The sequence below is a fragment of the Trachinotus anak genome, unplaced genomic scaffold (genome assembly GCF_046630095.1).
Source record: "Trachinotus anak isolate AG129_WGS33_773 ecotype Australia unplaced genomic scaffold, CSIRO_AGI_Tana_v1 ptg000015l, whole genome shotgun sequence".
Taxonomy (NCBI): domain Eukaryota; kingdom Metazoa; phylum Chordata; class Actinopteri; order Carangiformes; family Carangidae; genus Trachinotus; species Trachinotus anak.
In genome coordinates this window covers 1,331,616-1,359,035 of record NW_027273866.1, presented here as the reverse complement: position 1 = coordinate 1,359,035, position 27,420 = coordinate 1,331,616, and the positions used below count along the sequence as shown (strand labels likewise).

General features: G+C 40.9%; 5 protein-coding genes across 8 annotated transcripts in view; 2 read left to right on the top strand and 3 right to left on the bottom strand.

Annotated features, from left to right (window-relative positions):
- Positions 1–1,109: 1,109 nt before the first annotated feature.
- On the bottom strand, positions 1,110–7,123 carry khdrbs1a (KH domain containing, RNA binding, signal transduction associated 1a). Of its 2 annotated transcripts, XR_011693663.1 has the most exons (11): positions 6,747–7,123; positions 6,048–6,175; positions 5,362–5,478; positions 5,110–5,256; positions 4,834–4,961; positions 4,348–4,615; positions 4,123–4,199; positions 3,968–4,029; positions 3,389–3,563; positions 1,524–1,585; positions 1,110–1,443 (listed from the first exon to the last, which is right to left on the bottom strand). XR_011693663.1 is itself a non-coding variant. In XM_071498316.1 (9 exons), the coding sequence occupies exons 1-9, from the start codon at positions 6,910–6,912 to the stop codon at positions 3,454–3,456; spliced, it is 1,203 nt and encodes a 400-aa protein (XP_071354417.1). In that variant the 5' UTR covers positions 6,913–7,122; the 3' UTR covers positions 2,296–3,453. The 2 variants fall into 2 exon arrangements, 1 of the variants encoding a protein (XP_071354417.1); XM_071498316.1 differs by lacking the exons at positions 1,110–1,443; positions 1,524–1,585 and having other exon boundaries at positions 2,296–3,563; positions 6,747–7,122.
- Positions 7,124–8,875: 1,752 nt separating this feature from the next.
- On the bottom strand, positions 8,876–11,211 carry zbtb8os (zinc finger and BTB domain containing 8 opposite strand). 2 transcript variants are annotated; one of them, XM_071498318.1, is made up of 7 exons: positions 11,029–11,211; positions 10,767–10,791; positions 10,548–10,669; positions 10,364–10,446; positions 9,951–10,003; positions 9,511–9,547; positions 8,876–9,390 (listed from the first exon to the last, which is right to left on the bottom strand). In XM_071498318.1, exons 1-7 carry the CDS (start codon positions 11,108–11,110, stop codon positions 9,304–9,306), a joined length of 489 nt encoding a protein of 162 aa, XP_071354419.1. In that variant the 5' UTR covers positions 11,111–11,211; the 3' UTR covers positions 8,876–9,303. The 2 variants fall into 2 exon arrangements, with proteins under 2 accessions (XP_071354419.1, XP_071354420.1); XM_071498319.1 differs by lacking the exon at positions 10,767–10,791 and having other exon boundaries at positions 11,029–11,167.
- Positions 11,212–11,252: 41 nt separating this feature from the next.
- LOC139632996 (histone-binding protein RBBP4) lies at positions 11,253–16,170 on the top strand. The gene is made up of 11 exons (XM_071498315.1): positions 11,253–11,409; positions 11,878–12,025; positions 12,106–12,251; positions 12,563–12,736; positions 12,826–12,941; positions 13,310–13,470; positions 13,569–13,695; positions 13,816–13,893; positions 14,698–14,832; positions 15,316–15,426; positions 15,560–16,170. Exons 1-11 carry the CDS (start codon positions 11,394–11,396, stop codon positions 15,620–15,622), a joined length of 1,275 nt encoding a protein of 424 aa, XP_071354416.1. The 5' UTR covers positions 11,253–11,393; the 3' UTR covers positions 15,623–16,170.
- On the bottom strand, positions 16,071–19,143 carry LOC139632998 (syncoilin-like). The gene is made up of 5 exons (XM_071498317.1): positions 18,331–19,143; positions 17,536–18,042; positions 16,740–17,150; positions 16,524–16,648; positions 16,071–16,438 (listed from the first exon to the last, which is right to left on the bottom strand). The coding sequence occupies exons 2-5, from the start codon at positions 18,022–18,024 to the stop codon at positions 16,393–16,395; spliced, it is 1,071 nt and encodes a 356-aa protein (XP_071354418.1). The 5' UTR covers positions 18,025–18,042; positions 18,331–19,143; the 3' UTR covers positions 16,071–16,392.
- Positions 19,144–19,666: 523 nt separating this feature from the next.
- Positions 19,667–27,420, top strand: part of LOC139632992 (NHS-like protein 3) — a 28,189-nt gene continuing 20,435 nt past the window's right edge. The window contains exon 1 of one of the 2 annotated variants that reach the window (XM_071498308.1): positions 19,667–19,986. The gene's annotated coding sequence lies outside the window, so the exon portion shown is untranslated. Of the gene's footprint in view, positions 19,987–20,968; positions 21,109–27,420 lie in introns of those variants that run through there. The other variant, XM_071498309.1, reaches the window with a different exon arrangement.

Sequence of the window (27,420 nt, the reverse complement as noted above, 5' to 3'; positions counted from 1 at the left end):
CTTTATCCCTGTTCAGCTGAAGAAAATTTTGAGACACCCAGCGGTTAATCTGGTCAATGCATTGACAAAGAAATGCTAAGGGTCGTTCCCAACCTATTGAAAATCTCAAAAATGTTGGTGGCCACATCTGACCCCGTAACAATATAGAGATCAGATAATGCCTCGGAGCACTTTTTATTTAAATGATAACGATCGAACATTCAGGACTGAACTGAAAGCAGGGGAAGATCTTTTTTCTTTGAAGGTGGAGAGATCACTTGTCAGTTATTTCGTCCTGTTGCTAATGAAGTATACAATGTGGTCCTGTGGCAGACCGGCAACAACATAAAAGTTAACATAAACAACAAAATAATTTTCAGTGTTTTCAAAGATAATTTCGTTTAAAACATTATTTAAATTTTCAGTAATTTATCCAAGTGAAAGCATATAAAGGCTGAATAGTGAAGACCCCAAGATTGATCCCTGGGGGCCACCACAAATCAAAGATGTACGCATTATGGTATCATTTCCGAGGGAAACAAAACAGCTTCGGCTGTTTCATTTATGATGAATTTTGCCAACAAATGGTAGATTGTATATGGACCAATAGTTGCTCAGTGTGGAAGCATCTGGATTATTCTCTTTGAGAAGGGGCTTTCTGTTTTCAGGGACTTTGGGACATTGACAATTTTAAGAACATCTGTTTCTCTGTACAGAAGCATTATGCAGTCACCTGAGGAAAACAATTATTTTGCTGTCTTAATTATATAGAAAAATAGCATGTTTTAAATGAAAACATTTTCTCCAAATTCAAGGATATTAAATCAGAAAATCAAGATATTTTTTCACTTTTAGAATTCTTAGCTAATGATCTAATTCCAAAAAATAATTTAACACAAACCTTTTTCAGAATTGTGAGATGATGTCATTTCAAAAAACCTTTTTTTTCATGAAAATCAGATTTGAGATCATTTGAATGCATTACACCTCTGTAGCTTTATCCTCAGTGTAACCTTTGCACGTTAGGTAAAAAAAACAAACAAATCATCCTGCTAATCCTAAAAGTTCACTTTCAATGTTCTGATCACATGTAAAGACATGTAAAGACTTCTTGCAAAAAAACCAAACAATTTAGATTGGAAAAAGACCTTTATTTTCAGGTTGTTGTTTTTTTTTTAAAATAAAAAATAAGACAGCTTATGTCTTCAGTATAAAAATATTGTAAATCTTGACACATTCATAAAGTTAAGTTCCACATGACCAATGATCATACAAAACATCTTCAACAAAAAAGTACTTTCTTTCGATGCTTCAGAGCAGAGCATCCTCTCTGAAGAAGAAAGCTCCCTCTTCACTTTCTTTTAAAAGCACACAAATCCCTCAAGGGATCAGTATTGATTATGAGGCGATCAGTCTCAGAGACACTGCAAGGCCTCTGCTCTTTTCCAGGGAATTTCAATGAACCTGTTGAAGACAAAACATTTGAGTCAGCTCAACAGCAAAATTCAAGGCTGACGATTATCTGCAGTTTCTTTTCAACTCACCTTAAAGGCCTGGTTAGCTGGAGTTTAATGTGTCAACTGCATCTACACAGTTCTCTGACAACCTACAAAGAGAAACAGAAATGAGACCTTGGACACACAAGTTCCTACATACATACATACAATGGACAACATACATGCAAGACTAATTTTATACTACAAGTATCATGCAACTCAAGCTGAAGGGGTTTTGTCCACCAATGGGATATTTTTACGCTTTGAGTGCAACTACTAATTTTCATTAATCTACATTCTACAGAAATAATCAAGATGGAATTGGTAAGTATTGAGTGAAATGAATGGACCATTATTGGTTTTATTTGAGCAAGAGTTGCATCACAACCATTTCTGATTGTTTTTTTACGGCTTATTTTGCTCGGAATAACTACTGATAGCATAATTTTGTACTTCAATGTTTTTGATATGTTTTGGATGACTTGAATTACTTGGATGTTTTGCACAGAAAACAAAACAAAAATCTAACAAATGAGTGTTGGGGTTAGTTTTACCTTCTTGTGGCGATCTTTAGGCTTTTAGAATCCTCTCCACTGCGATTTTTTTCTTTTATAAAAACCAGCCAGCATGACTTTGCATCAAAGTCAAGTAAGATCCCTGCAAGCTTGATTTGAAATACTGTTGAAATTCAGTTATTTCAAGTGGCTGAAGATACACTGCTCTCTTGAGAGCTTGAAGAGACTAACTAAAGGTTAATGACAATACATATTCAAGCACTATATCATTCTCAAGTCAAACATGTATTTGGCAGCACATTACCTCAAGGCATGATGAGCTTTATTTTTTTGACATCACAAGTGTCATTTAGATAAGTTTTGAAAAAACAGGAAGAGGATAAGGTCATTGGCAAAACACTGCTTTTTTGTTTTGTTTTTTTTGTTTCTTTTTTCTTTTTTCTTTTTTTTTTTTTTTTAAATCAGGCTGACGTGTATACATACAGCTTATTCGGCGTTGTTGAGAAACCACTGAGGACCACTTTCACAAACTGAAGGCATTCCTTTGGTACAACAAAGGCAAAATACCATGTTTAGATTGATTAAAAAGAAACTAGAAACTTTATTGAAACACGCACTGCAGAAAAACATTTTGGGATATATTTAGGATCCTATTTAGCCAAAGGTACACAGGCATTATGCATTTTGGAGACGGCACGACTTAAAGCATACACACTTGTCCTAAGGTTATGTACAAAATATTGAGTTGGCTGCAACTTTCCTTACACAAAGTAAGGATTGTTAACCCTTTAAGCTTAACAAGAATTTGTCTAACATCAGCGATGATTTTGCAAGACATAGCATAATATACCAATTGTCGAGAGTGGCAAAAATAGAGGCATTTCTTTGTCAAATTAATTCAATAGTGTAATACTTTTAGGAGATCCTATAACTTCATACAGCACGAGATTTGTGTTGTAGTATAAACAAATATATGATAAGACTTGTTTTTAAATCAAAGAGCTCAGGGCTGTATTTGAGTTTGCAACTTAATCTATTCTAGTTATGTGAAGTTACATTGAGGCATTATGAACCATTTTTGTCCAGTCAAGAAGGACTTTTTAAATGCAGCCTATGTAAGAGGAGTTTATCGCCACAATCACTGAAACTGAAATAACCATAAAATATCACTAAACTGTGACTCGTTCCTGGTTTATGTCACTAGGACCTTAACTGCCAACTAAGCAACTGACACAATCATTAAATAGAAACAGATAAACAATGAAAAAAAAAAACTTTCGCTCATGTTTTTCCCCTGGCACTCTATGATACATCCAACAAAAGGTCTCTACTGAGGTTAAAAAACAAAAATAATAAAATAAAGCATTAAAAAAACGCAACAAACGAGAGGGAAATTACTTTTGAAAAGTTAAGTGAGTTACAATCGGAGACAGTTGCCATAGCAACTCTCTACCAGTAGCCGTTCAGTATCTTCCATATGGATGCTCTCTATACGATCCCTTCATCTGTCTGGCTTGGGGGGCTTTGCCTCCGGCCCCTGAGTTGGACCATGAGTTGTCCCAGTCATCTTGAGCTGCAAGGATAGGAAGAAGAGAAAAAAAAAAAAATTGTTTGAGTGTGGAAGAAAGAAGGCACAATCAGGCACAGCTGTTGTATATTTGTGTGTGTGTGTGTGTACGTGTGTGTGTACATGTGTGTATATATGTATATATATATATATATATATATATATATATATATATATATATATAGTATATAATTTTTATATTCTTATCTGTTATTGACCTTTTTCTTAAGTATTTGTTACTGACAATTGCAGTTTTCTCTCTTGCACTGTCCACTTTGCAGCTTTGGGCTGCTGCAATACTGCAAATTTCCCCACTGTGGGACTAATAAAGGCTATCTTAATCTTGAAAAATGCTTAGTGTGTGTTTCATTGATTGGGCCAAAAAAAAAAAAAAAAAAAGGATGTCTTACCATAAGGCTCATATGATGAATCCTGGGCCTCACCATGTCCGTAATCATAGTATTCAGTATCCCTGAGGACAGATTTCAAACTAGTGTTAGTACATCACACCTCCAATTCAAATATAGTCAGACTGAATGGAGACCCAAAATTTATTTTGACTTACGCGGGTGCAGACTGCTGACTATAATAACTATCATATCCTTCATAGGCAGGCTCTGCATAGGATTCTTCATATGGGGGCTAGAATGAAAACAAAAATAGTTATTCAAGCGATTTCAAGTGAATCACAACAATTTTGACAAATGGAACCCACACTGCAAGAGATCACTACCATTTATTAAGCAACAATTCATGTGACATTACAAAATAAAGGATTCAAGAAACTTACATAGTCCTCATAAGCATCAGCTTTGGGCTGTGATGCTGAAGGAGGAACTTGGTGTTGCTGGTGGGACATGGCTGCGGAGGGGAGCATTCTTGGTGCTCCAGCTGCAGGGGGTCTAGAACGGGGAGCTGAGCCTCCTCTAGTAGGTGCAGATGGTAGACCACCCCTACCAGATGGTGCACCTCTAGGAGCGCTGCCCCGTCCTAATCCTCCCCGTGGAGCTCCACCACGCATTGCGCCTCGGGGGCCCCCACGTGGCATTCCTCGCCCCCTGTGGAAAGTTAGCCAGGTTGGAAAATGCGATCAAACAGAAAACGGACATAGCAAGAACAGACTAATAATGCAGTACAACTACATCCAAAAAAGTTGTATCACGTTTGAGCATTTGACTTCATGTTGCTGCATGACATTCAATGTGTTGCCACATGGTGGTACAATGGGCTGTGGCAGAAATCAGGCATTATTTTACTGTGTGACTCAAGCTCCTACCTTGGTCCTCCAGCACCAATAGGTCCACCTCTACCCCTTCCTAGGTGACCACCTCGCCCCCTGCCTGAACCATCCTGGGATCCATTCAGGAAGTGAGGATCCATGTACGGGTCATGCTCACCAGGTTCCTATGGACGAGGCAAAAACAATCAATTATGCATCATACTCCCCTGGGATAAGTAGAAAAGAAATTGCCTGCACACCTGTAAAACAAATGTTAAGAGTGCACATAATGTTTCTGTAATTGGGATGTGAGGGGTTCTTATGGACACATACTGGGATAAGGAACTTCTTGACCTCCTCCATGGCATGAGCCATGCGCAAATAGGCTTCTGGGATGGGTGCTGTCACTTCAATGAACACATGCAGCTCCATGGCCAGGTGAGCATATTTAGCTTCACCACCCTTCCTCAGCTCTTCCTCCTGACAAACACATTAAAGGCAAATGATAATTAACATACAAAACATCACTCACAGGAATAATACTGGATAACATCCTTTGACTAGGGAAGTGAGGAAACCACATACCTTATTCTTGTCCCTCATGGAACCTTTACCCAGAACCGAAATCTTTGCACCGGTGTCTTCCTGGAGTCTCTTGATTGTGCTACCCTGAGGTCCCAAAAGCTTACCAACAAAGTTGACCTGTGGGAAATATTACAGGAGAAATTGTAGCCTTACATGACTCCATTTTTATTGCTATTTCAGAGAAGAGACTACAACTAAATACTATGGAAGGCTTAAATACAGTTTGTTCCAACAAGACATCGGGTCATGACTGCAACATTCAGCACAAAAAGAAAAATCCTTTCGACTTCACCACAGTTGCAACAGCCCCCTCTTCACTCCTTGAACTGTATTTTTAGACTACTGCAAAATAATTCATGCAGAAATAAGACTTAGTAGGGCACTGCGTGCGTGACTTGACAAATCAGTGGGACAACAAAGCTAGTGGAAGAGAGTGCTTCAACATAGAGACACTGGATTTGTTGTACATGGACAACACTCCTGGGCAAATTGTGTTCACTCTTTAGGCTCCAGTACTGATGAGGAGACATGACCAAACCTCAGTTTTACATTGATGTCTAAAGTAAGAGAACCACAATGTTTCTTTCCTGTAATTTCGTTTTAAATCCCACTGGGTCCATTAAGAGACAATAAACATCAAGACAGTGGTCAAGGTCTGTATGATAAAAGACTGGGTAACTTCTTACCCTAGGGTACTGCTTGGTGGGAATGAGTACTCGCTCTTTGAGTTTCAGATTCTTGGTAGCAAACAGGTCCAGGTATGTTTCCTTCTCTGGCTCTTTCTTGGTTTCACCTTTTTGGATCCTCTCAATCTCTGCAGAAGAAAGATGTCTTTCATAATATGGCACTTTCAGCTGTACACATAGAAACGTATTGGCGGTGTAACAAAGATAAGCCACATCTGCAGTGATCCTGCAACAGCCTCTAAACAAGGCAAAACAAAGCTTAGTTATGTTGTGTCTGCACTGAAAAATCAAACCCTTGGATCACACACTCGGTATTTCTTTAGCCTTTTGAGCGGTAGACAAAATATTATTAGTTGCATTGTGCAATAAATGAGCTATAGCAATTAAGTTGCCTTGCAAACATGAGTCTGGGTCAGTGAAGTGAAATGGAGCTATCCAATGCACCCTTGTATTAACGTTAGCTATGATTAAGGACACCGATTCTTGCACACAAGATAGCCCGTCGAGTTAATTAAACAAATTTGACATCATTTTTTTTTTGGGGGGGGGGTGTTGACCCACATCGCTAACATCCACGTGTTCAGTGCGCCATTGTTCAGGCCGCTGTGCCGGCTACAACAAAAAGAAGCTAGGCCATACGCCCTGCTAACGCTAGCTAGTCCATGTTAGCCTCAACAAGTTAGCAACCGATCGCACTACCTGCAGAAATAAGTTTCATGGCGTGCGTGAACGATGAATCCAAGCTGTCTTTTTCAGCCAGGAGCTCCGGGAGGTACTTGGTGTCTTCCATTTTGATTTTCTTCTGTGCTGGGCTCGACTCTATGGCAGACTCAGGATCGCTCTTGTTAGCATTCGCTTGGCTCATAATGCACTAGCACGGCCGGGTTTAACGAACGAAGCCTTGCTAGGTTCGTTAGCTTCGCCTTGAACGAAACCGCGGTATGTAGTATATAGCGGCAAAAACGGTCACGTCACACAGCCTCCGGTTTCTTTCCGTGGAAAACCGCTCGACTCTCATCAATGGACAAAGGAGAAATGGCGCAGCTGCATTTGAGTGAGATGGGAGGAAGGAATACGGGAGGAGACTGTGACGTCACCGCCACAGAGCACCACGGTACAGGCGAAACGATGAGAAGCAACTTGGGTCTTTGCTGTTTTTAGTGTGGCGGGATTCAGTGGCAGTGAGTTGCAATCGTTCAATCCCGTTTTATCATTTAATATTATCAAGTATAAATGCAGTCATACGGTGAGACAGACAGGTCTAGACATAACCTCCTGAAAAAAAAAGACTTAAATGATCAATGAATCCAGTGAATAATTATCTTTTATTTGATCCAATCAATAGAGTCATTTAATTTATTGAGACACTGTTATAGCATCTGTAGTTTAACAATGGGCAATAAAATTACTGCATCCTGTTTGTAATTTGGCTCAGAGATATATTTGTACTTCAGTTGAAACTTATTTTCAGTGGAACAGCATTTTGTATTGGAATGCATGTTTCTTTTTTTTTCCCACCATTTGGCTAGAATTAATTACTGTCTATATTTTGCTGTGTAACCTGGAGACCAGGGTATCTAGCTGGTGTCAGCATGTGTTTATTGCATGTATTTGTTAGGTGGCAATAAATATTAGTTAAATTGTTATCCTCTACTTTTTTCTCATCATCTACGCACCCTGTCTTTAGATTACTTTCAGATGAGGTATTTATTCAGGACAGCTGTGATAAACTCAAAAATAATAATAAAAAAAAAAATCTAATCACAAGCGCAGACATGAACCTTCTCTATTATCTAGTACACAAAAGTGTTTGCTAGAATAGGCTCATCTTACATTTGATGTTTCGCTGCACAGTATTTGCTGTGATCATGCTTGTCAGGCACCATTTTTCTCCTCTGGCTTAGCCTCTGAGGTGAGAGCTCCAGCTGGCCTTGTTGATGTGGTTTGATGGGAGCCTTGACGTGAGAGCTGCGAGTTTACCTAGACCCACAGTCCATGATGACCACATGGACTGTGGTTGCAATCTGACATAACAAAACCCTGAGTTGTACACAGGATATCAGTAATGTACTCATACATAAAGGTACCAACAGAACACACATCCAGTAGAAACACGCTGACATATTAGTGGGCAGTAGGTTATTGTGAATTAATCTCTAAATGCCATTTAGATAAAACTAGATAATACGGACAGACATGGCTTGCCCTTCACAGAACCCAAATGTTCTTGTTGGACTTAATTGTCATTACAAGATAAACCAGCATCCAGACTTAAAATATAACATATTTCTAAAACAGTATGTTGCACTTTGGCCCGTGTACTCCATAAAAAAAAACCTTGCTATTCTTGTGTGTTGAATTAATGGAACTATTCTTCCTTTTAAAGTTACATATTCTCAAATTTCAATCCTTTGAGCAGGTATAGACACACACCACAAAGTCAACAATGTGTCTTTAGCTTGTGCACATCTCTGCATATTGGCTGTCCTGACTGTACAACTTATTTCAACCATAGTGTTATGAACAAGAGAACAGAGCATACTCACAGTTGTACATGCTTGTGCTTATGTGTGCAGGTTTAAATAATTTAGATAGAATGTGTGACTGTTTCTAATATGTTGCTGTGTTGGAACTCAAAGTATGTGATATGTGGGCATTATCTGTCTATGATATTTGCTAAATTATTCTTTTCTCAAAAGTCATATATTAAACTTCCTGTTTATGGCTCTGTCGCAAAGAAGGACTTAATATCCAAAAAATATTCAGAAGTGAGCTTTAGAATGTAATCTAAAGTGTCAGTGACCATTTAATCAATTGCACAAGACAAATAAACATTTGTTGATTTATTTACAATGATCAGTAAGGCATCAACACAATTTCAAATTTGAAAAAGAATTTGCAAAAGCATTTCAAGTAAAACTCGTTTGACAAAAACCATTAGATTTTTAAATAAGAGTTTTACTTTTCAATAAAGACTTTAAGGAGTTATATTATTTCCATACCATTATCCCTCATTTATATTGAAAGTTATGTGATATATGATTTCTGGAATAATGTCTCTTATTGAGATATCAGTGTCATATAATGAATCAGTAATCTGTCAGAGAGCTAGTTAGTAAACAGTCCAATGTAGAAGTAGAAAACCAGATTTTACAAGTCAGTAATCAGTGCCTTACATAAAAAGGCCACTTAAACTGGCCATGTAGATATTCCAGTTCCATCGAACCAGGAGTGTGATCCCCCTCTGGAGGTGTCGTCAGATATCAACGATGGCAAAAATCTCTGGTTTTTCTTTATCATGGACCTGCATCGCAGAATATGTGATTGCTTTCACCTCTGTTCCCTGGAATGACGACACAGGACATAATACTTAGACTAATTGCATTACAATTATGTACCTTTTATTTCCTAATTTCACATAATTCTTCTATTAATTATTAATTAACTTCCTTCACTGGCATACCTGTGGATGCTTCTCCAGGGAGAATTCTTCACCCCACCTTTAATAAACAAAAGAAAAACTAGGTTGTGAGAGCAGCTTAAGGTAACAAAAAATAAAAGTAGATGGGCCATGCAACTACAAAACTCAAACCATTCATAATTCAGTATATGCCACATTACTATACATGCTATTTATTTTATTTTTTTAAAATAAAAGCCAGAAAGCACAAGCATTTCATCTGAACCTTTTGCACATACATCCTTTCTTGATGATCTATGACATTTTGGACTCAGAGTATGAGCATGTGTTCAACAGTCACAATAAAATCCTCTACGGGTCACCCATAAAGAACTAAAATACAGATGATAAACAAAATAGCGTAAACATCTAATGTTAATGGCCTTAACAGCTGAGGAAATTTAGTCACACTTACAAACACTGCCAACTGTACCCTGACTTACCCAATGGAGCGGATCTTGAAGCGCATTCTGTCTATGTGGAGCACTTTGACCTCCTGTCAATAGAATACAAACAATACAAACAGGGAAACAAATGATTACGACATAAGGTGTTTTCATAGTCTGTGCATGAAAAACAACTAATTACATGCTTTAAAAAATGATCCACTGCAAATGCACATTTCTGGAGTCTATCCCAGCATACAGTAAATACAGGGCAGGGAAACACTAGAATAGGTTGCTAGTAGGGAAAGCACATGAACACACACAACATACCAATTAAGAATGAACAGTCTGTTATCTGTTTGACATCATGTCTTTGTACCATGGGGCATCCATGTACAAATAACAATATTGTTTGTTCTAGTGGCAGTATGTCCACCATCACACAACTAACAACTAACCAACACACTCACCCTGGGAATAAAGAAGAGATCTGCACAAAACTTGTATAACCAGTCATCGAGGAAATGGAAGAGTAGAGACTCCATGTCGTCACCTTTTGAGACGGGAAAAAAAGTAAATGTAAGAGTTTAATGACAGTACAACAGATAGAGTAGTCATGACTGAGGCTTGTGTTGAGCAGCCAGTGACTCTCACCCTCCGATTCCACTTCAACGGTATCAAGTGGTTCCACTGTCTCTGTGTCCGTCATGTAGCCAAACATGCCCATGGCACACTGCTCAAAGGCTTCTTCCAGAGAATCTCCCCAGGAGTGAATTCTGGGAGGAGTGTGTTATGTCAATGATAACCATTGAAGAACAACAAAGAAACATGAGATCTGACAAACACTTTGCCAAAATATCATAACACACTCACTGTACATCTGCTGTATGATCCAAATCTGCGAAAATCACACACATGGCGACATGATCACACAGAGCAAGTTGATTTATTGTTATTAAAGCAACAATATAGAAACAATGACACTATGTATGGCGTATGTCACTTACTTTATATAAACCGTTTCGTTTAATTAAGCATGAAGCAAGCTATGACTCGAGTTTCTATCGCTGTTTTCACAAATGAAGTACTAGTAAAGCTGAGCTGGCTGCAATATTCATAATAACTTGAGACTTACATTCATATTTCTTGTTGATTGGCGGATATTTTGACTTGACAGCTTCCTGTGCCTCAGTCAGGTCTAGCTCGCGGTCGTCCATTGTCGCTATAGGTTTGTTTAACGTCTTAAAAGATGATCAAAACTACTCTTCACCATGTCGGTGTTACGACCGGTTTACAACATGGAAATCAGGAGGAGGTTCCGGATGTAGTAATAGCAGTAATGTGATGCAGTGACGACTTCCGGTCCGCTTTGGTGAGCGCTGATTGGCCCGTCACCTTCTATGGAGTTGGCGCCATTGCAAGCCTTCGTGCTGTCTTCGGAGCGCTCTCCCCTCAAAAAATACCACTCTTTGCCAGAATTAGCGGTTTAACTGCGACGCAATGGCCGATAAAGACGGTAAGGTTGTGAATTAGACGACCGACTATGTGTGTGTGCTGTCCAGAGTGACAGAAAGTACGAGTCCGGACGGACCGGTGGCTGTTGGCGCGCCGGCCAGCATCTCCTTTCATTGTTAGAAACCAACCAGACAGCTAGCTGCTAGCTAACGTTAGCTGCAGGCAGGCTGGTCACACTGGGTTTTTAGTTTATGAGTGCAGCTTAACTCACTTTTCCACATGGATTGAGATGTCGCTTAGGATCCACTTCACAGACTGATTTAGGATTTTGTTTTTATGGAGCTAACTCTAGCTACGCGTGCTAATGTTAGCTTATCAGCAAAATAAACCCGAGTGCCTGCTAACGTTAATTTAACAGGGGGAAGACTTGGATTAACTTTAAATGCATCGCAATATCCTCTGTGTAGTCCAGGGATATTAGACGCTTAGTTTTGACCGCTTTGTGTTGCTGACAAATAATACTTTGCAGCTGCATTTGACGATGCTGTGGAGGAAAGGGTGATCAATGAGGAGTACAAGATCTGGAAGAAGAACACCCCTTTCCTCTATGACCTGGTTATGACTCACGCCCTGGAGTGGCCCAGCCTCACCGCCCAGTGGCTGCCAGATGTCACCAGGTAAGTGGTGGACTGTCTATTGCACCCTGACACATGTCAAGAGAAAGGTCTGGGTGATATATTCATGTTCCTCCCCGCAGGCCAGAGGGTAAAGACTACAGTGTGCACAGGCTGGTCCTGGGGACACACACTTCTGATGAGCAGAATCACCTTGTGATTGCCAGCGTTCAGCTCCCAAATGATGATGCCCAGTTTGATGCCTCACACTATGACAGTGAGAAAGGAGGTGAGGGATTATATGTCATATTTAATGCAAACTTTACTGTATTTCAGTGTAATAAAACTGTCATAAAGTTCTTATATCAGGATGTTGTGGCTCACAGTTCTTCTCAATGAAAGTTAAATTTTGCTGAAATCTTTAATGCTTCAGAAAATATAGGTATGTATTTTTGTTTTTGATAATATTTTAGTTAATAAAATGCACTTTACCATACTTGCATACAATACCCCATTTAACATGCTTAGTAGAACAGAATTGGTTATCATACATGTACATTTGCGACAACCATCTTCAGTATATGCTATTTCCTAATTCAGAGTTTGGAGGCTTTGGATCTGTAAGTGGAAAGATAGAGATTGAGATCAAGATCAACCATGAAGGAGAAGTGAACAGAGCCCGCTACATGCCTCAGAATCCTTGCATTATTGCCACCAAGACCCCTACCAGTGATGTGCTGGTCTTTGATTACACAAAGCACCCCTCTAAGCCTGGTAAGATTACAGCCGAAACACATTCGCTGAAGAGTTTTCAAAAATGATTCTGTACAATTGTTGTTACATTGATTTCATTGTTATTGAAGACCCCTCAGGAGAGTGCACCCCAGATCTGCGTTTGAGAGGCCACCAGAAGGAGGGCTATGGCCTCTCCTGGAACCCAAACCTCAGTGGCTGTCTTCTCAGTGCTTCTGATGACCATGTAAGCAACCTGTCATTCTCTTCTTATCTGTTCTCTTTACTACTTTGGTTAGTCGTCTTAGGACAATATTTGTATATAATATAATGTACTAATAAAATGTTAGTGGCAAATCAAACTTGAACTGCTGTTTAGTGGCAGCATTGCTCATACATGAAACATAGAATACAATAATATAATTATGCATTATTAAAGAAAAACAACAGAAACATTAAATACAACAATATTATTATATTATTATCCCCCTTACTCCAGGATAATATTGGATATCGTGACTTTTGGGCAGAACAGCATCGAGATATTACATTTTGGATATCAACCAAGTCTGTTGTTTAGTACATTTCTTTATCCACCACTGCTCTCTATTACAGACCATTTGCCTGTGGGACATCAGCACAGTGCCCAAGGAGGGTAAGATTGTGGATGCCAAGACCATCTTCACAGGCCACACTGCCGTGGTGGAGGATGTCTCTTGGCATTTGCTCCATGAGTCACTCTTTGGATCTGTGGCTGATGACCAGAAACTCATGATGTGAGCAGGTCTTATTTCGATCCCAGAATTCACTAACCGCCGTGGAGAGTGGCTGTTCAACTGTTTTAACAATGGTGCTTTTGTCTGTTTTGGCATAGCTGGGATACGCGTTCCAACAACACCTCCAAGCCCAGCCATGCAGTGGATGCCCACACCGCTGAGGTCAACTGCCTGTCCTTCAATCCCTACAGCGAGTTCATCCTAGCCACTGGCTCTGCAGATAAGGTGGGTCCACGCCCTGTGCAGCTGTTAAACATCAAGTGGCTGCACCATGATACATAATCTATTCTTATTCTCTCTGTGTAATGAGGTGAATCAGTGAAAGTGGACCACTTTTATTTTTAGACTGTAGCTCTTTGGGACCTGAGGAACCTGAAGCTAAAACTGCACTCGTTTGAGTCTCACAAAGACGAGATCTTCCAGGTAAGAAATGAATCTCTGATCAGTTACCTTCATTTAACAGAAACTTCATAGCACAGTTAATGTTTGGCTGATCTGTACGGGCTCAAATCAAATCTGTAGGGGATAAAAAAAAAAAAGATCTTGTAAACTAATGCTCACAAATAATTTCAATGTTTGTAGTTGTAAATCAACCTTTGTAAACCTGTAAAATGAATCTGCATGAGACATTGAAGTTTGTTCAGCTGTAGAAAAGATTTGTATTTGTGTGTGTGGGGGGGAGGAAGAGAGTGACAAAAGGCCCTTTGTGAACATCTGTGTACGGATACAGAGCAGAAAACTGTGTTTTAAACTCACTCAAAGCTCAGTGTTCCCAATGTGACGCTGAAGTTAAAAGTACAGATTTTGACCCTGTGTTTACATCTGAATCTGACTGGACAATGGCGGTCCAATAAGCAGCAACAAACTCAAAATCTTTTTGACCCTAATTTAAGCCCATAGATCTCGAGTTGCATTGTAAACACTGGCCAATCAATTAAAATTGAGGCTTAAATGAATGCTGCAGGCCACCAACCATATTGTGGAATGGGGCCTATTTACCGTTAAGCACACATACCTGTCTTGCCTGATCAAGCCTGATTTAATTGTTATCTGTATAATATGATTAAAATGGGGTCATTGTAAATAGACAACTGTCAAATGGCAACAGTCAGCCCACCTTTACCAGAATCATTTAGTGTTGTTGATGATGCTACTTGTGTGTAATTTAATGTTCATGAAATACTTTGTGGCAGAAATGAAACATCTGGCCCAATTTCGTCCCAACAGGTCCAGTGGTCTCCTCATAACGAAACCATCCTGGCCTCTAGCGGCACAGACAGAAGGCTCAACGTCTGGGACCTCAGTAAGATCGGAGAGGAGCAGTCTCCAGAGGATGCTGAGGACGGCCCTCCTGAGCTGCTGGTCAGTTTTATGATTGATCTGTGTGTGCGTGTGCATGTGTGTGCGTGCGTGCAAGCATTTATTTTAAAGTCCCTTACTATAGATTCCCATGTCCATTTTGATAATAAAGTAGGTCTAGGTGCGATATAAATATGTACGTAAATAAATAACGCCAAATCCTCAGAGAAACACAATCATTCAGAAACTGTGCCATAGAATGAGTCATCAGGACTTCAGTAATTAGGTGATGTCCCAACTATATAGTCACTGCCCTCAGCCATTACCCACTGACTCACTGTCCAACCCTTTTTCTTTTGTTTTAACTTTATTAACAACACAAAATGCCCTGTTCTTGCTAGAGCTCCAGAGAGAAGCAAGAGAGGAGGTGTAAAACTATACTGAGGTGTTTTTTAGTACTTAAGACCACAATATGTTCTTAGGGATATCAAAACTTCAAAAACACTAGAAAGGTGATGTAATCTGTCATGCTCTGTTTGTCTTTAGTTCATCCACGGAGGACACACAGCTAAGATCTCAGATTTCTCTTGGAACCCCAACGAGCCATGGGTCATCTGTTCTGTATCAGAGGACAACATCATGCAAGTCTGGCAGATGGTAAGAGCTTTGTTACATGACAGGGGCATCAGAGCACGTCTAAATACAAGACATAATATGAAGAGAACTTTGATATTAAAGTGCATTTATTGCAACAATCAGAACGGGTAACAGTAAATATTTTCTTCAACAGGCTGAAAACATCTACAATGACGAGGACCCAGAAGGTGCTGCAGATTCAGAGGTTCAGGCATGAGTCCACTCTCCACATCTCTTCATTTGAACTGCTTCATAAAAATGGATCACATTTCCAGTGTTGGGTGCATACGCAGTAATGTCTTTTTAAGAAAAAAAAAACATTTTTGGCAGCAGTGGTTTTGTAGAAAATTAAAGAATAAAATGCTGCGTTGTCATCATGTTGTGTGATATTTAAAATACAGTCTGTATCGGTCAGATTTTTAGATCTTTAGTTTTTCTGACTCCCAGTACTCCACTCTGGTTTGTGACGAAACCATCACAGATGAGTCCTTCATCATTCAGGTTTGCATACTGATGGTTTCATTTCTTTCTTCTTGGTTAGTTGTGCTGAAAACCATTTCTACAGAGATCCATTTTTAATAAAATTGTACATACTGTAGGGTTTCCTTTTATTTGCTTGATATTTGTAGTAGGAAATTTTCCAGATTGTGTGTCACTTGTATGTGTTTTTGTTTTTTTTTCTCTCTGCATTTTTTTTGTTTTTCTGTGCTACATCTGATCTCTTGTGTACTTAAGTATATTCATAATAAAAATATTTACATAAAATCTGTTTGCTTTGCTTTTGTAACCAGCCTGCCTGCAGCTGTCAGGTGTTAATCTGCATGTTAGATTATTTTTAGTAAATGATTTTGTAGAAGCAAATAAATGCCAAGGTTGAATTATACTGGATATGATCAGTTTTTAGCTGTTTGACAAAATGAAAATACAATGCCATGGTTCGGTCTGGTGTCAATATCCTGGTTAAGAATATCAACTTGAAATAGAAAATTAGGGCTGCTCCTCTGCAGTGGTTTCACTGGTTTCATCACAGCCTCTATAAAATAAGGAATTTGTTAGTCATCTTTTTATCCTGATGTTCAAAATCTATAATAAGTTTAACTAGATCAGAATAAACCTACCTCAGAAACGTCAGCTCCTTTAACAGGCCGTCTTTAAGATCCTCCAAATTTTTCTTAGATTTTCTTTGAACATCAAACTCCACTTCTAGTTCTCTCAGAGTCTGTTTTAACTTCTCCACAGTCTCCTGTGGTAAAGAGGAGAAAAGTCTAAGTTGGTCTAGTTTTACCACACATTCTTTATATTTATCACGTCCTGCTTGACCTGGGTCACTATACCTTGTGTTGTGTGGTGCTCTCCTCCCGCTCCCTCTCCATCAGAGAGATCCTTTGCTCCAAAGAGGACCTCTGCACCTCCAGTCTCTGTATATCCTCTCTCAGGGGCCCCAGGTGGGCCCTCAAGTCCATTGCCTGCTCCCTACTCTTTCTCAAGGCATCCTCCCCAACCTGCCGCCTCCTTAGCAGGGCCATGAGCCGAGGCTCGTACCAGCCCTCCAGCGCCCTCACGCTGTCGCTGAGCCGCCTCTGCAGCCTGACAGATGCCTGGCGGCACTGGCTGACGTCGCTCATGGCTCTGGGCCTGCAGAGCTTAGTGGCCTGGTCCCTCATGGAGTTGAGCTGGGTTTTTTGGGCTTCTTGGAGCTGGGACAACTCCTGAGTGAGATTTTGGATGTGGGCCTTGAGCTCCTCCTATGCACAGATGTAAAATAAACAAAGACAGACATCTCATACATATAGAAGATAACTAATCATCATGATTTTATTGACATTTATTTGGGATCTGTGGGAATTAAACAGTACAGTAGAAAACAATAAAACATAGCTCAATGATAATGATCATACATTTATACATTTTTCTAATTAGCCTAAATGATTGCTTAAAATGTTTACACACCGCCATTATACACAAGGTCTATGCTTATTCTTGATGTAAATTGTGAACTTTGGTATTTTATACAAGGTTCCCAGCAGGTATTATCTATTACCACCCCCAAAAACGTGATCCCAGATCCCTTCACAATGACCCACCACAGTAAACCAATGCTCCAGATGTGATGAATCCAGTGGTTCCTACCTGTGTAACAGCAGACTGAGCCACCTCGTACTCCTGTGCAGCCAGCGTCACCTGGCTCTGGATGCATTCTCTGGCTGCGGCAAACAGTTTCCTCTTCACCTGCTGCACTTCCCCATAAACAGCCATATAATCCAGCTGTGCCAGCGTGAGCAGCCTCTGTGTCTGCACCACCTTCGCTCTCAGGTGCTTCACAACTCGCAGCATGGGTTCCTGCAGAGACAGGAGCTCCCGTATCAGCTCGTCCCTCTGCTTCTCTTGACGGGATACTTGCTGGATGCATTGCTCGAAAAGCTGCCCCAGGTTGTCCATGACCGCCTGGTCTATTTGTGTTGTAGGGTGTTGTGTGCACTCATCTAGGGGAATGATTGTCTCTGTTTCAGAGTCAGTGTGGCCGCTTTCTGTGATCTCTCCAACAAACCTAAGTTCCATGGGTGAGTCCTGTGTGGATTCCATGTTTTTTTCAGCCTCTATTGATCCTTGATTGTCCATGAGCTGCCAAGAAGTAACCTAAAAGGTGAAGGTCATTAAACAAATCACCAACATCAATAGCTGATGAGATTGTGGTTTTTAAAGTCCCTCTGATCTGGTCATTCATTTCAGGCTAATTTGCATAACAGAAAAAATGTACTGTTAATGTGATCAAGTTAGCAACAGTGAAAGCTGCAAACCTTAGAATGAGTCAGCCAATAGTCACAGACGGGAAGACCTTAAAAACCAGCTCACTGCCAAAAATATCTTATACTGATCTAAGTTAACAAATAGCAACAATTCATATGAACTTATATTTCTACTCACTTTATTCAGAGGCGACAGTCCAGATAGACGGCGCAGGCAGCTGTGGGCACGGTTTGCTTTTAGCTTTAAGGACAGCTCAGCTGTGTGTCTGTCTCCAGGAAAACACAGGCACACTTTGTGCTTATTAATAACACTGGAGGCACGGGGGAAACTCTATCTAAGACTCTCATACCCCCACATGGGATCACAAACTGTGTCAGTGCTGAGGGCTGACTGGTCTACATGCTCTGGATGCATCAGCAAACACATGTCCGGACCAGCCTGGGAAAGCTATATTTACACACCTTTACTGCCTGTTTTTAGGTGCATCTGAGGGAACTATCTGAGCAATAACTTTCCTCAACTTCCTACCTGAAGACATGCTGCCTGCCGGACTACAACGCAGGCAGAGGTGGAAACATTAGCAGGCCCGTGCAGATAATATCTCCCAGTGTTGCGCTCAGCCATAAAGTTTGCATGGTTCATATACAGCGTTTGTTTATGGTGTTTTGCATGACGCCTATCAAACTCCCCACAGACAAATGGAAACAAACATAGACCAGCTGACACAAGGAAATGCAAAGAGGGATTTCATGACGGAGACAATTTGACAGATGTGAACATCTTTGAAGACAGTATGTAAAGTATGGAAACATGCCAGTTATGTATGTTACTCCAGAGGGCATCACCTGTGCCATTGTCACCCATTTAGCTAAATCTCATAGTTTATCCAAAGCCCTATGTTGTCCAAACAAAACCATGTATCTCCACGTTTCTAATTGTGAATTTCTCAGACAAATTGAAGGAGAACACATGTTCTTTCATGAGCTGGGGAGAAGTAAATACTTCTTGAGCTAAATAAACAGGATTGTTTTCATTAAGTCATGAAAAGATGATATTTTGGAGATGCGTGGTTTTCATAGGGAAAGACATGGATGCATATTGTGGATTCATTGTTGTGCGCCTTATGTTCATTGCATGGTTTTGCACTGTTTTGTTGTTTTGCAAGAATCAAACAAACAATAAAAGCACATGTATCTAAAAAATAAGGGCTCACCGATAATACAACTTGTTTTAAAATCACATTGTGATCTAGATGAATGCATTCATTATCACTCACACTGTATGTTGTGTATGTAAAACATTCACATCCACAGGTTGAGATTGTTGATTTGCAACATTTATCTTGCTGATATTACCTGTTGTGACAAAAAAAAAAAAAAAAAAAAAAATCATACCCCTCCTCTCTTGCTTAACTGTGACTTGCTGTCCCTCTTTCCCGCCACTAGATGTCCTCACAACACTGACCGCAGCCTCCTGCTCTCACCTGAGCGCCCAGCTTCCTCCTCCTCCTCCTCCTCCTCCAGGTGGGAGCTGCAGGTCGACGTTGGCGCAGCTTCTCCTCATTACCAGCCCTCGGTCCGGTGGAGCGTCCGCGGACTGAACAGCACTGCCGGCGTCGGTGTAGCTGGCATCCGCACAAACTGAGCCCCTCCGGCGGGAACAAACAAATCAAGACTCCAGTTGTTTCCTGAAGAGCTTTTCACGGAAATGCTTCACCTGAGGTTTTCCCTCGGACGGTGAAAGTTTGGAGCTGGAAAGGAAGGACGCAGCGGGGAGGCTTTTCAAATGGAGAGAGGGTGAATCAGCACATCTGGATCATTAAAGTTTCACAAGGTATGATAAAAACTTCTTTTCGTTTGCCGTTGTAGAAATACTTAAATTGCTGTTATAAGTTCCCAGTGTGGATTTTGTCAGTTCCCCCTGATAAAACTTCCCAAACTATGCATTGGAATTTGAAATAGTAGAAAATAAAGTTTAGTCTTCTTGTTGAAAGTCAAAATTAATTGGAATTAACACCAGGGTCAACAGAATCAACTTCAGAGTTGTGCAGAAAATACATTTTTAAGTGAAATTGTTGCATCGTGTTGTCTAATTAATCAACTACTCTTACTCTGATATATAAAAAGAAATATATATATATATATATATATATATATATATATATATATATATATATATATGTGGAGTCAGTTCTCATATTGAAGAAAATAGTCCCCGCATGTCTAAACGAGTGCTCTGAAGTGTAGTGTGGTGAAAATGGTTGGCAGGAGGCTGAGTATAGGCATGCATGAAAAACTAGGTGTGGGACATTTGCTTAGGCTGGCCTTGAGGGATCCTAAGCAGAGGTAATTTAAGACCTGTACTGCTCCTCTCAGCTATGGAGCTTATGACAATGAAGACTATTGTTATTTCCCGTCACTGACCCAGCAGCAAATGACTGCTTGACAGCATGGTGCACTGACACTTGGTTTAATCTATGTCAGTCAATGACAGTCTGTGTGCAGTTCATTATAGACCCTCTGCTTGTTGATTAACCTGATCCAGATAACATGAGCACCTCAGGTCTTCTCAGGGGGTCTCCCCCTCTCTGTTTGTTTTCTGCCTCTCCTGGACTTTGGACTGGAGGCAAATCCAAAACTTTTCTAGGTATGCACTGAGTGGTTGATGGGGGTTGTTTTTTTTTTTTTGTTTTTTTTTGTTTTTTTTTTTAATCTCCATGGTTTCACATTTACCTCTTGTACCCACTGGTAGGTGAGGCTGAGACAGCCATTTGTTTAGTAAGGGTGTGTCGCATACTGGTGCTCCTTCCTTAGCCAGCCTACCGTGCCAGGGCTTGTACTCATGGAGATTACAGGTGTGTTACGTGAGCACTGGAGATACAACAGAGCCTGGTACCTGTGATTCAGAGGAAGATTACGGTGGACATCAAGGAAGAGACGGGATGATAACACAGAGGTATAGTAAGAGATGAGGGACAGGACGGGAATTCACTGAAAAGACAGATCAGGTTTGTTCAACTTTGCGCTGCAGAGTTTGTTTACTGTGCTCGCTCGTGACCCAACAGTGATGAAGTGCCAACTCCCCGCAGGAAAGGGAAAAGCTGTAGGTCAAGAAAGGGCAACAGGAGGAACAATTGGTGTTGTAATGGAGTGTGTGTGTGTGTGTGCGGCATGCAGGCCTGCAGTGAGAGGAAAACTCCTGGCTGATGAGTGGGTCACACTGTTGTTGTTAATCAAAGGGATTAGCTGATGAGTAACTCATCAGTGGGTCTTCATCAACACCGTTGTAAAATTGAATCAGTGGCTGTTGTGGCAGTGGGGCGTGAAAAAGAAAAAGCATGGCCCCGTTTCATTCCTTCTAAGAGTTCACATAAGTTTTGCTCCAAACTGTGGGACGTTTTATTCCCACACTGCAATTTTCTCTGACGGCTGTCCACTCAGGCGACTGTCAGGCCGAGTGAGTTTCAGACTGAGAGCGATTTGAAGCAGCTATAGAGTTTTTGTTTTGACTGGGACAGAGAGGAGACATCGAAATGCCAGGATGTATTTTTAAACCCCAGTGTCCAGCTGTGTTTGCCTTCACTGCGAGCTGGTCACTGCTGCTGCACAACCGTTTCGTTTTTTTTTTTACCCCCGTCTGACCTGTAGGTTCAAGGGTCTTAAACTCCACAGAGGCTGCAGTCCAGACTTAGACCCCTGGCAACCCCTGGAAGTAAAGCAAACAAGACACTTTACAGAGGTCTGCCACTGTCTCTGCTGACTGCTGTCTCTGAATACTGCCAGAAAAAATTCAAATTTCCACCATTTTTTTTGTCCTATTTTTGCAAAGAAACCAAAAGTAAACAATGGAAATTAAGATAAAATGGTTTTAAATGCTAACATTCATGGATTTGACCACATTTTTCTGCAGTTGACTTCAAAATGTAGTTTAAGATACTTAGATAAGATACTTATGAAAACAAATCCCATTGTGGATTTTGTCAGTTTGCACAACTGGGAAAGTGCACATATTGGGGATTGTTCAACACTACAGTATACCAGCCCCATGTAATATTAGCTGAAGTGATCAGTACATTAATTGATCGGGTGTTCGACATAGAATTAATCAGCGACTATTTTGAGTTCCAAGTCATTTTCAAGCAAAAATACCAAACACAACCTAGTTCTATTTTCTTGGTTCTCTTTGTCTTATCAGATACTGGACTGAATATTTGGGGGTTTTTGACTGATGGTCACATAAAAAATGGGACTTGAAGACGCTCCCTTGGATTCTGGGGAATTATAATGGACATTTTTACCCCTGTTCTCTCTCATGTTTTTGACAAAATGATTCATCAATCAAGAAGATAATCTGCAGATTAATAAGTAATGAAAATGGTTGTTAGTTGCAACCCTAAACAAAAACATAGGTGGAACTGAGGCTTGTAACACACGCACACACAAACACAATATTATCAACAGAATATATTAAAAGGGTGGTTTTTTTTTTGGAAAAATTTCATAGTTTGACACATATTTATCCACACTTTCTGTACATGAAAAATCTGCCCTGTTTCCATAGAGGTACAATATTTGTAACTCCTCTCTGAAAAGCATGCTCATTAAACAATAATCTCAGCCGGTGCACACAACCACATATTATAATGTTATCTCTAAATGACTCTCATGCGCCAGCCATTATCCTTTTTTCTTTCATGGCTCGGTCTCCTAGGCCACTGTATGAGGGATGTGTGGCAGGGAGCGGGGGGCAGTGAGGGAGGGGGTGACGGGCAGAAGAGGAGGAGGAGGAGGAGGAGGAGGAGGAGGAGGAGGAGGTACATGTCGGGGGGTGAAAACAGATTTGGAGCGAAGAGTCCCTCAGTCGGTAATTATCAATCTCTTAGGAATGTTGCTGCTGCTCTTACCAGACAAGCTGCTGCATGGCTATAGCGGCCTCGCAGCACGCCAACTTGCATTACCCCGTCCACAGATCTCTGCACGGTACCACCACGTGCGCACACACACACACACACACACACACACACACACACACTTAGCGTCTCTAACCTCAGTGAGTTCAGTTACATAGCATTTTGATTTATTTGTGCCATTATTGTCCTACAGCCTTGTTGTGTGTATTTTTATCACTGTCATTACCTACATGGTATTTTTCTGAAACTTTATCCTTTCTGCACCAAACAAAGGGACCACATAATGTCAGTAAGGAATTGTCTTTGGGTCCAAGTCCCTCACCGCTGTGTGTTTATGCTGATATGTTGGTATGAAACCAAATTGTAGGAAACTTGTGGCCACCCTTCTTGAAATTAAGTTTGCATGAGCTGTTTGGTGCCATTATTTACGTGTCTTGTAATCCTCTCTGTCAATTTAAAAAGCAGTCTACTGTGAGAGAGGAGACCACTTCCTTTTAAGATGGGAAATCTTTCACTGAGGACTCAGGACTCCCACAGAGCTCTCCTAGAAAGAAGAATCTCACTCCACCGACTGTCACTGGTTTCAAACCTCATCAAGCTGTGGAATTAAGTATTTCCAGTTTATCTCAAAGTAGCCTCATCATCCATCATAGGACATTTCTTGTTCATCGAGTGTTTGCCCATGAGTGTTCAGAGTTCTAGTCCAGACAAGGCTGTTTAAGTTTGCTCTTGAGTAGCAGTGCTCTCCTTTGTTTGATAATGCCCAGAGAAGACAGCCAACGCCCTGACTGATGCCTACAGGTGCCGTGCAGTAACACCAGTTTTCACACTGCTAAACACTTGCCATTTAGTTACAGAGTCACTTTAAGTGCAGTTTAAAAAACTGTTATTGCCCAAAACTGGCTGTTACTGTAAAACCCATTCTGATGATCTCACCAAAAAACACCCCCCCCCCACCCCCCAAACGGAGATTATTAACCTTGCTAATCTGCTATTTCCTCCACATGGAGACTAACCACATTAAGCCCGACCTTAACCTCAGCTCACAGACAGCTAAGTCATGCCATGTGGAAATCCAGCAGACGTAGATATGAATGGCCTTCTGCTTAAACCGAGCCAGTCCTAATTCAAACAACGGTAGCTGCCTGTATCAGCGGCACTCCCTGTTAGGCAGTGGAGTCTGCTCCGTCAACTTCCCTATGTGACTCACTGCCTGTTCCTGGAGGACCCCCCACCCCCCCACCCCATCCCCCACGCATGTCACTGCCAGTGAAATTCACAATGTTCATATGGGCCAGAGTCGATATGGGTGTGATAATAGTTGAGATTACAATGAGTATTGTGTGAGTTCACAGGTTGAGGCTGCAAAACCCTCCAGATTCATTTTTTTTTTTTTTTTTTTTGTTTTTTAAACAAACTTTTTATGAAATGGTTGCACTTTGTCACACAATAATTCACTGGGGCGTCAGAAAAACCTTCACAAACACAGGCAACTATTTGATGTCAGTTTAGTAAATTTCACCTTAAAGGCTTTCCGTTCAAAACAAATACTGAGAATTATTTGCGATTCTGCTTTAACACACAGATCTGTTTAGGGTGTGTACACTTGAGTCATTTGGATTTAAAGTAGTTTTCAGAAACTTGCTTTCCCTCTTTCTTTTACACACCAGTTTGTCAAAGAAAGGTACAGTAGAGCCCACTGTATTTGGACCTGGCTTTGTACAGTAACCTATGCTACTGTGATTTGCTTTAGGCAAGACAGGTGTCAGTGCTGTGCGTTGCTTTAACCCTGCTGACCCGCCTGCGTAAAAGGGGGAAGGAGACCCAGATTTTCACTGGAATTTATGTCCTGAAGCTCCTCAACATCTGCTACTGTCTGCGGTACATCATCAATAAATGTTGTTCCCAGATACGCTGAGTCTAGCAGTCTATTTCATGACAGCGTGTAAACTATTATCAGCTCCAGTTGACTTTATGCTGAAGTGTACACACTGCTGTCAATGTCAGATAATCAGTCACTGCTGCAGGTATTGACACACTGCGTTGAGGTTTGCTGCATTAGAGCGGTTCCTCCTGTCCAATGCGATGGCCTGACGTCTTTTGTAAAGCATAAGTAAACAGCATGTTGGAACACATGCCTGCTCTGGCAGGACTGGGGCTGGGCCTGAAAACCGCAGTGAGTTTAGTGTGTGAGAGAGAGGCAGAGAGAAAGAGGGCGAGAGACCATACAACTTTTTTGTTTGCAAGTCGGATAAAGGCAGATGACTCCATCTTGATCTTTATGATAATAAAGTCGTTTTGTAGGCGTTGCTGGTGGAAGTTTTGGAGTCAGGTTTTGTGGCACAAATACTTACAGATTTTTCTTTTTCTGCCTGTAGTTTGTGTATCAACTTTTATGAATTGAGGGGTGTGGTTAGGGGTTAAGTAATGACTGTGACAATGAAGCAGTGTTGTAATTAAGATGTAAGTGCACTAGCTTTGAAAAGAGATCGTGGGTTCAAAGCTTATTTACAAGAGGGAGGATTGAGACAGTAACGGTTTACCTAAATAAACCAAAGAGATGAGACGTTTTCTTTATACAAATCATAAAATAAAAAGGGGAAAAAATAGTCATGGAGCGGTGAGGATCTTAAAAGACACTCCACCGCTCGCGTCACCTCATTAAATTTGTTTGCAAAACTGAAAATTGCAGGTTGTTTAGCGTATCCGTGGCAACGCTGGCATGAGTCAACTCCTTGTGCCTGGAATAGATAGACAGTGGTCCGCTGGGTGGTCCTCTGCCGCATCCCACAGTTCTTAGCATTACTCTGGCCCCTCTGTGATGGACATAATATGAGGAGCTGTTGCACTTCCAGCTTAAAGCCTGTGGTCTATAAGTGAGTGAACCAGCCCCTCCTCCAGAGAGAGGCGTCTGATTATTGGCGACTGTAGCCAATTCAGATGCATGGATCTTAGTCATGGCCAAATGACTGTAATTTGGAGCAGGAGAAACACAGGGCTGAGTGCAGGAAGAGGAGATGGATGCTCTGTCTTGTTATTGGCCTTTCACTACAACTCACACCTTATGGTCTACTCCATACACGCCATGCCACTTCAGATGTACTGCAGTGAATAGCAAGTTCAGCTTAGCTACATTACGATAACAAACTACTTCAATGTATAAAGTAAAAAAAAAAAACATTCAAGTACTTTAAGTACTCAGCTGAAGCCTCTCATATGGGGCTGCATACTTGTGACATGAGCCTCTCCTTCAGGGCAGACCAGAACCAGATTTATCAATGTGCCAGCAGCATGGCTCCAGGGATGGCCCTGTCATGGCAAATATTCATGGTGCCCAGAAAATAGATCTTAATAACTTGTTTGTGACTTTTCCTCTGGGAATCGAGTGCAACTGTTGTGTCATGACGTCTGCTTTCATGATGCCTGTAATGTTCAGTTTACGTTTAAGCACTGAGGTCATAGTGATGGTGTTGTACTGGACTGTGTTATCGAGAGGTGTTTCTAATAGAAAGAAATCGAAACACCTCTCAATATAATGCAGTCCAGTACAACAGCACCTTTAACTATGACCTCAATAATAAATATATAATGGGATTTACACATTTTGGAGAATTTAACTTGAACATGACAAGCTTCTAAAGATAGATGCTGTAGCAGGGCTGTTGTATTGGGTTGCATTCAACTGTACAGGTATATCTAATAAAGTGGCCAACAGTGAGATCCTGACTGATAAAAGGTTCATTTAGAACCAATATATATTATGTAAAGCATCTGGCTTTAAATTTTCCGCGATATACATCCAAACCGAAGTCCTTTAACTTCTCATCACGACTCCCCCTCAACATTACACATTGACAGAGTCACATTGGTAATCCTCAGAGGACATGACATAGGATTCTGTGGTTTAGTGTCACGTCTCGTCCTGGGGCAGGAAAGTACTCCAAGAGACTGTGTTACTCACAAGTTGCTTGCGCTAAAATTTGTCTGCACTTTTTTTTGTGTGTATGACCATGAAGCGATGTAGCAGCCAAAAACTTTTCATGAACCCTCTCAACAGCAAATCACACAGGTATTCATAATTCCCTCACTCTGAGTCCACTCCCACCTTCCCTCAGTCTTTGTCTGCTTATTTACAAGCCCTGACTCCTGTCATCTCAAGAGCTCGTTCCTACTTTTAGCCTGTGATTTTGAGATAAGTATCTAATAAAGTACGCAGCTGGAAGAAGCCCAGTGTAAGCCACAGATCCCCAGGAGTAAGGCTGGGAAATCTGCCTCAAAGTAGAGGAGTTTAGCGAGGTGAAGGGTTGAGGAAGGAGGGTGAGGGAAGGCGATGAGCTCATTGTGCAGAGAATGACCAA